At 36.8% G+C, this 15063-nt stretch overlaps 1 gene segment (V, D, J or C); it reads left to right on the top strand.

The window, feature by feature from the left end:
* Positions 1 to 7443: 7443 nt before the first annotated feature.
* Positions 7444 to 11274, top strand: LOC122136308 (the record flags this gene model as incomplete). The annotated part of the segment is given in 2 exon segments: positions 7444 to 7788; positions 10962 to 11274. Coding segments are annotated over 2 exon segments (597 nt in total), but the record flags the coding sequence as incomplete, so codon positions are not given.
* Between the last annotated feature and the right edge of the window lie 3789 nt (positions 11275 to 15063).

Raw genomic sequence — 15063 nt, 5'->3', positions numbered from 1 at the left:
CCTGGGCCCATTCAAGAACAGTCACGAAAATTGTTGTGAAGCCACTCCTTCGTATTTTAGCTGTGTGCTTAGGTTCATTGTCTTGTTGGAAGGTGAACCTTCGGCCCAGTCTGAGGTCCTGATCCTTTGGAGAAGGTTTTCTTCCCGGATATCCCTGTACTTTGGCCGCATTCCATCTTTCCGTCGATTGCAACCAGTCGTCCTGTCCCTGCAGCTGAAAAACACCCCCACAGCATGATGCTGCCACCACCATGCTTCACTATTAGGACTGTTTTGGACAGGTGATGAGCAGTGCCTGGTTTTCGCCACACATACCGCTTAGAATTAAGGCCAAAAAGTTCTATCTTGGTCTCATCAGACCAGAGAATCTTATTTCTCTGTTTTTTTTTTAGCAAACTCCATGCAGGCTTTCATGTGTCTTGCATGAGGAGAGAGGCTTCCGTCGGGCCACTCTGCCATAAAGCCCCGACTGGTGGAGGGCTGCAGTGATGGTTGACTTTCTACGACTTTCTCCCATCTCCCGACTGCATCTCTGGAGCTCAGCCACAGTGATCTTTGGGTTCTTCTTTACCTCTCTCACCAAGGCTCTTCTCCCCCGATAGCTCAGTTTGGCCAGACCGCCAGCTCTAGGAAGGGTTCTGGTCATCCCAAACATCTAACATTTAAGGATTATGGAGGCAACTGTGCTCTTAGGAACCTTAAGTGCAGCAGATTTTTTTTTTGTAACCTTGGCCAGATCTGTGCCTTGCCATAATTCTGTCTCTGAGCTCTTCAGGCAGTTCCTTTGACCTCATGATTCTCATTTGCTCTGACATGCACTGTGAGCTGTAAGGTCTTATATAGACAGGTGTGTGGCTTTCCTAATCAAGTCCAGTCAGTATAATCAAAACACAGCTGGACTCAAATGAAGGTGTAGAAGCATCTCAAGGATGATCAGAAGAAATGGACAGCACCTGAGTTAAATATATGAATGTCACAGCAAAGGGTTTGAATACTTAGGACCATGTGATATTTCAGTTTTTCTTTTTTAATAAATCTGCAAAAATGTCAACAGTTCTGTGTTTTTCTGTCAATATGGGGTGCTGGGTTTGCATTAATGAGGAAAAAAATAACTTAAATGATTTTAGCAAATGGCTGCAATATAACAAAGAGTGAAAAATTTAAGGTGGTCTGAATACTTTCCGTACCCACTGTACATGCTTGCTGTTGACAGGTTTGGTGGCTGAAGACAACATTGAGCCAGATAAAGGGACAGAAAAAAAACGTGGTCAAGCTGAGCTGCTCATATGTAGTACAAGTAGTGACTATGTTGTGCTGGTTACTGGTACAGACAGTATCCCAAAAGAGAACCACAGTATTTATTACTCAAAGGTGCCCAATCACGTTCTGATACACACACCTCTGATGGTCGATTTAATTCAGATACATCACGTAAATCCACTGAACTGACTATACTGATGTACGTCTGTCAGATTTAGCTCTCTATTATTGTTCTAAAAGAATAAAACCACAGATACAAAAAACAAAAAATTTCTCACACAAAAACCTGAAGCTCTTTTCACTTTGAAACTATCTACTGAAAACCACAATCAAAACCATGATATATCCAGCCCTGAATGTAATAAAATATGGGGTAACAACTGTGTGAGTTTGAATTAGACATAAAAATCCAAAAAGCACCAACAAAGCAGTATTACATTCTTTGTGGTTCCTTTTATACACAAACACATTCTAAAATATAATTTCTTTATTGCTTGTCATGCAGTAAAACAGGGAGCCAGTAGAGGGAAGATTGATTGTCTTTTTCAATATTAGGACTCCTTCTACTTCTTCTAATGACTGTGTCTCTCAGCACTACTCCTGCTGAGTTCATGGCTCTGTTGCCTCTCCAACAGTATCCAGCCTATACTGATATATTATCGTTCAGTCTGTTGGGTTTATTTTCATGGCTTTGGCAGTGACATCAGAGCTTCTTCTCCAACTGACACACAGACTATTGTCATGCTCAAATCTAGTCCTCAACAAACCAAAGCCATATGCATAATATATTATTCTTTTGGCAAATGCTTTTACTCAAAGGGTCTTTGTAATTTCTGCAATACAACAACATTCTGTGTGCTTTTTAGTCTCGCTGCAAGAATGATACATTAAAAAAATATTAGTTTTTTTTTTATAGTATTAAAAGCAAAAAAAAAAAAAAAAAAAAAAAGTCAGTAACGGACTTGTTGCATTAAGATTTTTTTTCAGCTTTTGTCTTTGAGAAGGACCCTTTATAACTGAATGAAAACAATGTAATTTCAGAAGCTGGCCACTGTGTGCTATAATCTATGATGCTGATTTATGAAGTCCTTGCTATATCCTCTGCAAACATATTTCTGCACTGTTAGCCTTCAGACTAATATTGCCTGCTGCACATAAACTGTTAATCTGGCTGAGGAATTTATTTTAATGGCAGTAGTTCTTGGTAAGTAACAATTCAATTAAAATCTACTATAGTGCATGAAAAAGAATTTAAGGAAAGATTTCATGCAGATCTCAACAAATCCTCAAGCTCAGTTTCTCTGTCAATCCAGAATGTGCATGTGCATGTGTCTGACTGTTTACTACTGTGCTCTGCACCCCACTTCGACTGAAACACATAATCATCCGGACAAGAACTAAGAGCTCTGAAACATACAGTTTTAACATGAGAATATTTTTCACTGCTGTTAGCAGTGGGTGGGGTTTATTCATGCTGTTGAGAGTGTGAGACAGAGACAGACAGTTGTTCAAATACTATTTTTGCCATTACTGTCTCTCTGACATCATGTTTCTCTTTAACTGGATAATAATTCAACTTTGCATGGGTAAGATATAATATTTTAAGCAATATGCTTATTATAAAAGTCCCTAAAAATCCATTTTTTGTTACATGCAGTTTATAAATCTTTTTTTTTTTTTTTTTTTTTTTTTTTTTCACATGAAATTCTTTTAGTGACACAATACAACCATGGTTTCCAGAAAATATATGATTCTGAGGGTAAAAATATGACTCTGTCCTGTAACTACAGTCTCACTAGTGGCACTAGTGTTACTATCCAGTGGTATCGCCAGTATCCCGGAGCAAAACCAGAGTTTTTACTTTTTGTCACTGAATATTCTAACAAATCTGAGCACAAACTACGACTATTTTCAGAAGCCAAAAAAGAAATCAAACGTGTGGATCTGGTGATCTTCTCTGCTACTGTATCAGACTCTGCTCTGTACTACTGTGCCCTGCAGCCCACAGTGACAGGAAACTCAGTAACAATGTACAAAAAAACCTGATATACAGAATTGCATCTATTACACAAAATAGCTTTAGCAAACAAGAACAAAACTGTAACAATGTACTAGTAATTTTAATACTGAAGTCATCTGAGGTCTTTTTGTAGACCATCGGGATATAAGTGCCAGTTGAGTTTGAAATAACAGAACATGAGTCAGCATTGTGAGAGATATGAAAGTAAACCAAGCGTTAAAACACCACTGCTATCAATGATGGTAAATATTAGGAAATATCAAACTGCCACTGAATGCCGCAACTGACTGATCAAATGTAGAAAGCAGTCAAGCCTTTATTCACTGTATGTTTTGGTGAATAAATAATATAGGCTAATCAAATGCATTAATGCATAGTGTATGTATATCCTAAGATTAGTCATTGTACATGTAATAATAATACTGCAGTCTTCTTCAAAGATGCTCCTCCCATGCAGCAGTCAGACCATGTGATATGAATTTACTGCTGCTTTAACAGATGCAGAAAGAGGAAGAGGATCACAACATCTCTGTATATTTTTTAAGAGTCTGCCATTTCAATTGTATATAATGGCACTCTGGAAATGTACTATTGTGATCATAGTTTTATATATCTGGCGTGAGTAGTACTATTAAATAACTATTCTTTTCAAATATATTTAAAATGAGTTTTCCTTATGTGTGTAAAGTGCATATTTAGTCATTTTGTTTTAATTCAATTTCAGGTTGTAATTCTCAATCTCAGGACAAAGTTGATCAGCATACAAGGATTCAGTTTGCTTTGAAGGTGATACTGTAAAGATCGACTGTACATATCAGACTGCTTATTCAGGCCCAGACTCTCTTCTGGTACCAGCAAAAAGGCAATGGAAATCCAAAGCACATGTTAAATAAATTCTCTAAATCTGGAAACAGTGAGGAAGAATTCAAGGAGAGATTTCATGCAAATCTCAGCACAACTTCAGTTCCTCTGACAATCCAAAATCTCTGTGTGTCTGACTCCGCTGTGTACTACTGTGCTCTGAGGACCACAGTGACTGAAACACACTCAACACTCATACAAAAACTCAAACAATGCGACATCATTATGCAATTGAATTTGATTTATTTTTAAATTTATTTTAACTTGATTAAATTAAATTGTTTAGTGTATGATTTCATTTTTATGACACACACACACACACATATATATATACACCCACACACAGGCACACACACACACACACACACACACACACACACACACACACACACACACACACACACACACACACACACACACACACACTCTATTTTAGGTTTCTTTCACTTAAAAGTTTGCATTCGATTTACATTATCTAATTTCAAATTTAAATTACTTTTAAATATGCATTAATTTTTCCCTACTCTTGGTTTCAGTTGATTTCATATTACTAATGCCACTACAATTATAATATCATTATAAACCTGATTATTGCAATTTAAAACCGTTTTGTGAATGTGTAGTGTGCTGAAAGGAGTGAAAGACCAGAAGAGGGCGATATACACTCAACATTAACATTTAATGAACTGTTCATCCTTCTTTAAGGAGATAAAATATGAGTTACTGACATGTTAATCATTTCTTTTAAGTAAATGAATTTGCAGTTATAATGAACAAGAACTCTAACGTGTAGGTGAAACCCAGGATTTCATGAACGATAAACTTAATAAATAAACCATAAACATATACTTTAAAACAGCAGTAGGCCAACATAAACATCCAATATAGTGAAAAATATCATCTTCCTGATCAGATTAGCTTTATTTCTTACTATTTGGTTATTATAGTTTATATTTTTACTTCAGTGTTTAATCAAAAGTTGAATTTTAATGCTGTGTTTTGATCCTCTTATGCTGACAGATACAGTGGGTGGAGCCTGTGGGGTTCTGAAAAAGAGCAACTCAGCTTTTGCTTTGCATATTGCAAACATGGCCATCCTTTGTGTTCTGCTTTTGCTATTGTTGATTAAAAGTAAGAGCTTCCTGATTCTTGACCATTAATCATTTGATCAAATAATTTCATAAATCTGGAGTTTTATACAGTTTTTGGATGTTTCAGTTGTTTTTTGTTTTTTTTTATGCTGTTGAACACTGATTTCGTTGTAATGCTGTAATATATTACTATGAATTCTTTGGGTAAGTTCAATAATAAAAAAAAAATGTGATGTAATGTTTTGCAGAGGAGACATTTGCACAGTCAATAACACCGCTGGAAAACAAGACACTTACATCTGAGGGAGAAAAAGTCACTCTATCCTGTAAATATGATGGAACTGTTACTAACCTGCACTGGTATCGTCAGTATTCGGGATCCAGACCAGAGTTCCTTGCTTATATTTATCCACATGGAGACACAAGTAACCCTCTTCCTGATCGTCTCATACCTAAAGTTGATAAAAACAACAATCTTGTGAGCCTGGAGATCTCGGATGCTGAAGTAACAGATTCTGCGCTGTACTACTGTGCACTGTCGCCCACAATGACAGGAAACTCAACTACACTGTACAAAAACCTCTTGAACAATAAAACTCAAAAACTATGTAAATGTTTCAGAAATATCTATTAAGAGTTTACTGAGGGAAAACTCTTGGTTAATAATGAGTATGTGTTCCTCCAGCCCGATCTCACGGCAATTCGTACATATTTTACGAGGTGGCTAATTCGTACGAATTCGTACGACCACACTCGTACAAATTCATACGATTTTTGCCAAATCGTACGTATTTTACGAGTTGCACATTCGTATGAATTTGTACGAATTACTTACACCAAAACCCCGCCCCTAAACCTACCCGTCACTGGGGTCTAGGCAAATCGTATGAAATCGTACGAGTGAGGTCGTACAAATTCGTACGAATTAGCCACCTCGTAAAATACGTACGAATTGGTCGTGAGATAGCGTTGGTTCCTCCAAAGTGTTACCTCTTTTGATGTCTATCTTAGACAGATAGACCATGCTGCTCATGTGTTGAGTGTGTTAGTGTTAGGGTTAGGTTGAGCTGGAAAGGTCTGATTATGCATCACATTTCTCCATAATGAACAGGGTTGGGTATCGAAAACCGGTTCCATTTTAGAACTGGTTCCAAATTTCCAAGAACCGGGTATTCGATAAGACGCGTGCATTTCGATTCTGCTTAACGATTCCTGCATTCGCATTTCAATTTGATTAAAAACGATTAAGTGCAGGAACGGAAAGTATTTGCGCCCTGTTTGTGTGCAGCGCACATGAAGCGCAAGCGCGTGCACAGATTTTATGATATTGCTAATTGATTTGTTTGTTCCTATCTTATTACTTACTGTTTACTTGTCTTTAACACTTTAATATTTGAAATTTATATTAATCTAGTTGTTTTTGCTGTGGTATTTTTTTAAGCATAGGCAAAGATTCTCTTGCATTGTTTTGTAGACTGCTGATTTTTGCTCATGTTATTCAGCTGCAACAGAACACTTTGTAAAAAGACAGAATACATGTTTGACATCTAAATGTTTGACTTAATCTTTTTTCTATTGGATTTTTCATCTTATTGGAATCGAAACTAGGAATCGATAAGAATCAGAATCGACAAGCAGAATCGGAATCGGAATCGATAAAATTCAAACAATACCCAACCCTAATCATGAATCTTTCTCACACTTCACTGAGCAGCTCAGTAATAATAACATACTGGCAAATGGGTTTACAAACCCCTGTTTTTGTAAAACTGTTCATGAGGAATGATTATTAACCTCCATCTGGAATTTTGTGTTTTAAGTGTGTATTACTGTGCTTTGAGTGTTTTGAAATCAACAGAAATTGGACGATAATATCTATTCTTTTATTTTCACTTTTCAAGACTTTCAAAATGTGAGTTATGTTTCTATTAGAGGAGGTGGAGCTCTGGACACTGACACATTGTGATCTTGTGAAAAATCTTCAGTGCCTGTTGCAGAGCTTATTTAATCTGCATTAGTGAACCTAGACAATGGTACACCATTCTATTATTCTGCTATTTATATTTACATGTAAATATTAATTTACTGGCATTGCATCTTAGTATTCTAATCAACCATAATGTGAGGAATTTTAATTAAGGTGATATTCATACCTTTAAAATATCACTGATTAAACCTGATTCATTCTAAATACACATTCATAAAAGCTGATTTATTTTTGCAGGTACCACATATGGAAATGAAATCAGACCAACCAAATCTGAGGAGTTTACTGTTGAAGGTTCAAGTGTTACATTATCCTGCAGTTATTCATCTGCACAGTCTTTATTCTGGTACCGTCAGTATCCCGGATCAGCTCCTGAATTCCTTGTAATCCTCTTTTATGGTGCAAAAGACGCTAAGAAGTCTGATGTAGATCCCAGATTCACTGCTAAACCCAACAAAGAAAAGCAAAACCATGTGGATCTGGAGATCTCCTCTGCTAAAGTGACAGACTCTGCTTTGTACTACTGTGCCCAGGACGCCAGTGACAGGAAAACACAACAAGAAGACTGTACAAAAACCTGACACATCTGAGAAGTCAAATCTATTTATAGGAGGAGGTTTATAAGAAAATACTTAAATGCCTATGAAGAAGATGATTTTTTAAAGATGTTAATATACATTATTAACTTCAAGTGTTTACCAGAGCACATGTGTAACAGTTTGAATTTTAATTATATATATATATATATATATATATATATATAAAGTTACAAAAACAATATTAAATGTCTTTTATGAATATGCACTTATTATTAATATTATTTAAAAAGAAATATAATACATTATATAACCAACATGAATAAACTATTAAATTACTTTGAGATCTTTGATATTGTAGAAATTAATTGGTTTAAACTGATTTAAATAGTTTACTGAAAATATATGGAAAATATGTCAACATAACTGTGAGGATTTACTGGTATTACTTTATTTTATGCTATTCACATTACAATTTTTAAGATAAAGTACTTTTACATTCAGCTCTTTACTATATTGTGCTCATTCTGAAATAATAAAATAAAGTCATAGATCAATTTTCTATTTTCTGCTGTAATACAGGAAAAAAAAAATTTGATTGTAACTGTTCCTCAGGTGTGAAATGTAAACAGAGAGGAAGGACTACACAGATCTGACAATAAATGCAGTTCACTGCACACTAGATATTTTTTCAGTTTTTCTCTTCTATAGTCTGACATTTATTTATATATTATATGTACTGGGGGAAATGTGACCCTTGAATCTTAAATTACATGCAGATCCCTATTTTGCCCATTCAGAGGGGCCACACCTTTGAGAATTTTTAAATGCAAATGCATGATTATTGTAGGTTGAAAAGTATTAGAGTAAAATACTGTGGTAGAAATCACTCATTCAAGGTAATCATCTTCAGATCATTTACTACAAAGAAGCTAAAAAAATGGGTGCATGATACAGGTGCATGATACCCATCGGTATATCTAGTAACTAAATATCTTTACAATACAGAGATGACTAGCTAGTTTCAAGCATGTGTTCTAAAACATTTTCAGGCTAATTCAAATTTTGTGAAAAATGGTTTCCAAAATAATTTTTTTTTTTTTTTATATATCTTCACTCGTGAAAAGTCCTCTCACCGGCCCCCGCTCCCCACGTGAAGATATTACTGCGCCAAGTCAAAGTGCTCCCCAAAGTATGGTATTCCGCCATACAATATAGTTATCCATTTTACACGCTTAGAAAAGCGCAACGTTTTGTTTTGTGTCACCGTCCTAGGTCGAGTTACACTAGTCGAGTAACTGTATTTAAATAGGGAAAACGTGGAGGTGTTTGGTACCTTCTCTGCTTGGCCCCTATTGAATGAACTGGGCTAGGCTAAGTGCTAACAAAGTTTCGCCACAAGACAGAGCGATTTAGTGCACGCACTGAGATGAAAGAGGTATGTATCAACTTGTCTTAGTTAAGGGAATAACATAGTTTAATATGAAAAAACGGTGGAGTATCCCTTTAAAGAAGCACTGTTTTTGAGAGCACAGCTGATTGAATGTTTGTTTATAGATCAACTATGTTTAGATGGGCTTTGATTTCCCTGTGTTACATAGCACATTATGATGGTAAGCACATCTGTATATTTTAAAAGAAAAATATTTATTGAAATTAAAATTAATAAATGTTTGTTTACTTTGCTAATAATTCATGTTAATGACTTACTTTTTCATATCTATTTTTTTTTCCAGTGTCCTCAGCACAGGACAGGGTTGAACAGTCTTCAAGAGAAATGACTGAAAGAGAAGGAGCTCAAGTTATTTTAATGTGTAATTATACTACTACTTCTACAAATCTGTACCTCTTTTGGTACAAACAACTACCAAACAGATCACCAACATTCATTCTGAATCAATACACCACTGAGCCTGATTTTATAAAGAAATATTCTGCAACACTGAACTCCACATCAAGAACATTCCACTGACAATCAAGAACCTACATGTGTCTGACTCTGCTGTGTACTACTGTGCTCTGAGGCCCGCAGTAATTGGAACACACACAACACTCATACAAAAACTAAGGAATACACATTATAGAGGACTTACATTACCAGGCCCCTTGAAATCTGTATGCACAGAACATACAGGTGCATCTCAATAAATTAGAATGTTGTAGAAAAAGTTAATTTATTTCAGCATTTACACCTCATTGTGTATTTAAATAATTCAGTGCACACAGATTGAAGTAGTTTATGGTTCTTTTAATTGTGATAATTTTGGCTCACAGATTTACAAAAACCCCCAATTCATCTCAACAATTAAGATACTTCATAAGACAAAAAAAAAAAAAAAAAAAATAGTGATTTGTTGGCATTCTGGAAAGTATGTTCATTTACAGTACTGTACATATACTCAATACTTGGTAGGGGCTCCTTTTGCTTTAATTACTGCCTCAATTCGGCATGGCATGGAGGTGATTGGTTTGTGGCACTGCTGAGGTGGTATGGAAGCCCAGGTTTCTTTGACTCATCTGCATTTTTGGTCTCTTGTTTCTCATTTTCCTCTTGACAATACCCCGTAGATTCTCTCTGGGGTTCAGGTCTGGTGAGTTTGCTGGCCAGTCAAGCACACCAACACCATGGTCATTTAACCAACTTTGCTGCTTTGTGGCAGTGTGGGCAGGTGCCAAATCCTGCTGGAAAATGAAATCAGCATCTTCAAAAAGCTGGTCAGCAGAAAGAAGCATGAAATGCAGCTCCAAAACTTCTTGGTAAATGGGTGCAAGTGACTTTGGTTTTCAAAAAAACACAATTGGACCAAACACCAGCAGATGACACTGCACCCCAAATCATCACAGACTGTGGAAACTTAACACTGGACTTCAGGCAACTTGGGCTATGAGCTTCTCCACCCTTCCTCCAGACTCTAGGACCTTGGTATTCAAATGAAATACGAAACTTGCTCTCATCTGAAAAGAGGACTTTGGGACACTGGGCAACAGTCCAGTTCTTCTTCTCCTTAGCCCAGGTAAGACGCCTCTGACATTGTCTTTGGTTCAGGAGTAGCTTAACATGAGGAATACGACAACTGTAGACAAATTCCTTGACACGTCTGTGTGTGGTGGCTCTTGATGCCTTGACCCCGGCCTCAGTCCATTCCTTGTGAAGTTTACTCAAATTCTTGAATCGATTTTGCTTGACAATCCTCATAAGGCTGCAGACTGTGACCCTCAGCTGCACATATGATACAAGCAGCAATTATGCTTATTTGTACTGGTATAGACAGTATCCTAATGAAGAGCTTCGCTATTTGTTATTCAAGCCTGCACGATCGGGTAGTGCAAGTGGGAGCCCCGATGATCCTCGCTTTCAGTCGACTACATCACAAACGTCCACTGAACTCACTATTACTGGTGCAACTCTGTCAGATTCAGCTCTCTATTATTGTGCTCTAAGAGTTGGAGCACAGTGATACAAAGTTTGTATGAAGCTGTACAAAAACTCAAATTCATTTTCCCCTTTGATGTCAAGCCATATCAAACCCACAATCTTTAACATGTGGAAAAACAACTTTCACAAGTTAAAGAAAACCTAATTAAAATTAAACAAAATACAACCAAAATTAAACACAATAATTACACCACAACTCTCTTTGAGAAAGTTTACCACTCCAAGTCAAATTATTTAAATCGGGGGGAGTGCCAAGTCAAATTATTTAAAATACCGGGGGGAGGATGCTGACAACCAGCTAGCGTGCCACCTTGAAAAATCTTCATCGACAGCTTCTCCGAATCATCCTGCCTTGAGGGGCTCGGGATGCGGTGGCGATTCCACTCGAGCCACTACCCTATCGGCGCCCTGGGAAAGCATAGCTGTCATCTCGACGGATCTGATTGTGAGTCTTTGCCACCTGTCCCATGGGGCGGCAGCAACGGCACTGAATCTTCATCAGACTAGCTCTCCCTCACGATGCTGAGATGTGAGGGAACATTGACATCTGGTCGGGGGGAAGCCACCACCTGGTACACAATCTTTGAAGAGGGCCAGCGGTTCCGTGGGTTTGCTCCCACTGGATCGGAGGGTGCAAGAGGAGATGTGATGGTCCCCAGAGGGTTGTTCCCTGTGGGGTTTGCCACCACTGTAATCCTCAAACCACCCGTGCTACTGCTGGAAGCTGTTCTCGTCTGTCGGCTGCCAGAACGAGCCCCAGATCGCGGCAGCGGCAAGGGACTCCGCCCCCCTGAAGGTAGCGAAGCCTGGTTCGCAGCCCCGAGATGGTCATCTTTCCGCAGTGGGAACATGACTCATTCCATAGGCCACCTCAGCATGCTTGATGTCCAGACACGTGAGACAGCAATCGTGACCATCACCTGTTGCCAGGTAACGACCGCACCTAGAAACGCACGGGTGAAACGGCATCCTTATAAGTACGATCCGTCGTCTTTACAAAGGACGCACCGTGTGAAGCTCTTTTACAGAAATTTGCTCTTTAGGAAATGCTCTTTTAGTGCTGAGGCGCACAGGGGAATTAGCCGGCTTGCAACACGACAGGGGGTTGTTAGTGCAGCCATGAAGTGCGCAATCACTCGAATCGGGAATGACCACCGCTGAAGTGCCGTTATTGCACACACACGAAGCTTCCGAGAGCATGCTGAACTCGTAGTTCACAGCAGACACAGTTGAGCAGAACGATACTAATGCTCGGCTCCTAAGTGAAAAGCTGGTATGCATTGCACCTGCTGCCTTATTATACTCATGCTGTGATCAGCGTGCATTGGCTCGTTTAGTTTACACTCGAAGGTAGATTGGTCTATCAAAGCGATATCCCAATTAGTCGGTCACGACGTGACTTTGAGAGTGACCGACTGAAAAGGAACATTTAGATCTATTATATATATTTAAATACCTTCAAGTTGCATTAAAAATGAAATATAATTGACAGTTTGTTTAGGGATATGCATAACAAAACTGATATTTTATATTAACTGTATTCCATATTTTTTATTTGATCTGTAATCTGCACCTTTTTCCATATATACTTGAGAAATTAGATATGAATCATTATCAAAATTAATGCAAAATATTGTACAATGGTTTCAGTCAAACTATCTGTAGTCAGATACTGAGGCTCCTCCTCCAGGTGTTTGTAAATGTGTTCGGTGTAACTTTAGCGAGAGAGACTAAAGCAATAAGGGGGTTAAAAACCAGTTCTACTCTAGATGTGTTCATTCTGTTTAGTTTAATTTAACACAGCACATTTACACAATTATGATGACACACTTTCAAAAATTTAGTGTTGTTCATCTCATATTTTTTGGGTAAGTAGATTTTCTTCCATTTTAAATTTGGAATGAATGAATGATTGAGTTATTCAAAAGGTAAATCGTTTTCTAAATTCCTGGATGTAAATCTGAGGATGCTGTACACCAGAATATTAGAGTTCAAACAGCAGATGAAGGTGCAGCTGTAATAATCAATTGTACATATACAGTACAAGCATTAATCCATTGCCAATTCTCTTCTGGTATCAGCAACAAGTAAATGGATTCCCAAAATATATGCTGTCTACTTATATGGAGCTAAAGGCGACAATTTTAAGAAGAGATTTAATGCACGTCTAAATACAATAACAATATCAGCTCCTTTGACAATCCAGGATGTCCATGTGTCTGACTCTGCTGCGTACTACTGTGCTCTGAAGCCCACAGTGACTGAAACACACTCAACACTCACAAATTAACTATCACATTTTAATTGGTGTTATTTTTCTAAATATTATTAATATAATTAAAATGTCATTCTATTTGTCAACACAAACTAACAAATCTTATTTACATAAATATTATTAATAAAAAAAAACTTAAAATATCTTTCTATTTATCTTCACAAACCATGAATCTGTAGGATGTCTTTTTTATGACATTTCTTATTAAGTATTTGTATTACTTGATAAACTATTACCACAGGCTAAATATCAATGTCATGAAGCTGCAAAATGGTCTCCCCTAGAAACACGTCCACAGGACACTACTCTTGTGTTGCAGAAATCTAATAACTTTATGTGTATTGTGTTACTGCTTTCTGATTGTTTTTAACATTTGTAAATTTTAAAATTTGGATAAAAATGTCAGTTAGAATATACATAAATTCACCACAGGGAGGCAAAATCCCTCAAAGTGTCTTCAAGGAAACAGGTGGCATGTGAGAGCTTGAAGACTTGAAACATCAAGAGAAAAACAGCACAGAGCAAACCAAGAGCTAGAGTAAAGACAGAGAGACACATTCATTAAAACACATGTTCAAATATTAATCTCTGTCTCAGCAATGGAAAAATGGGTGACAATCACACTTTTCTTCACAGCTCAAGATTTAGGTAAGGAAGTTCTTAATTTCCACTTTATCATTTGTTCATATGTTTATCATTTGTTTATATTGTTCATATGTAAAAAAAATAAAAATAATAATAGTTAAATCTATTTTCCAGTGTGCTGGGGGCAAGACAGAGTTGAACAGCCTTCAAGAGAAATGACTGCAAATGAAGCAGATCAAGTAACTTTAATGTGAAAACACAACAAAAAATACACATACAAAAACACATATCTCTTCTGGTACAAACAACTATCAAACAAACAACAAACATTCATTCTGAACAAAATTTCATTTAGTGAAGGAACAACTGAGTCTGATTTTAAGAAGAGATTTAATGCAACACTGGATACAACATCAAGAACAGTTCCACTGATGATCAAGAATCTGCTTGTGTCTGCCTCTGCTGTGTAAAACTAAAAACTCTAACTCCAACAAAAAACTAAAAACAAATCAAAAACAATACAAAAACAAAAATTAAAAACTCTAACTTTAACAAAACACTATAAACAAAGTAGAAACATTATGAAAAGCTATTGTCACCAAGTGAGAATCAGTACTAAACAATAAGGTGTAATTTGTGGCAAATCATCAAGGATCAAGTATTTAAAGTTCAAGATGAACCTTGAGTTGTGAAGTTGGCAAAATAAAACAGAGCAGATCTACAGTATTTCATTTGTGTTTAATTATTTTTTCTCTTCAACATGTGGTAACACCTGGGTAAGACTGAATTAGGCCTGTTATAAAACTTCAAAGAAACATTAACAATTCTGTTCTGGATATCACTTTCCAGCTTCAGTGTATGAAAACTTCATCCTAATTTCTACATTAATAACTACATTTTAATCATTATAATTATTTTTAATTAACACTGAGCTTTTTCACACTTACAAACTTCATCCAGCTGAATATAACCCAAACTTCTCTTTAACAAATGCAAAGTCACATGAGTTTGT

The sequence above is a fragment of the Cyprinus carpio genome, chromosome B2 (assembly GCF_018340385.1).
Source record: "Cyprinus carpio isolate SPL01 chromosome B2, ASM1834038v1, whole genome shotgun sequence".
NCBI classification, from domain to species: Eukaryota; Metazoa; Chordata; class Actinopteri; order Cypriniformes; family Cyprinidae; genus Cyprinus; species Cyprinus carpio.
This window is presented reverse-complemented; position numbering and strand designations above follow the sequence as displayed.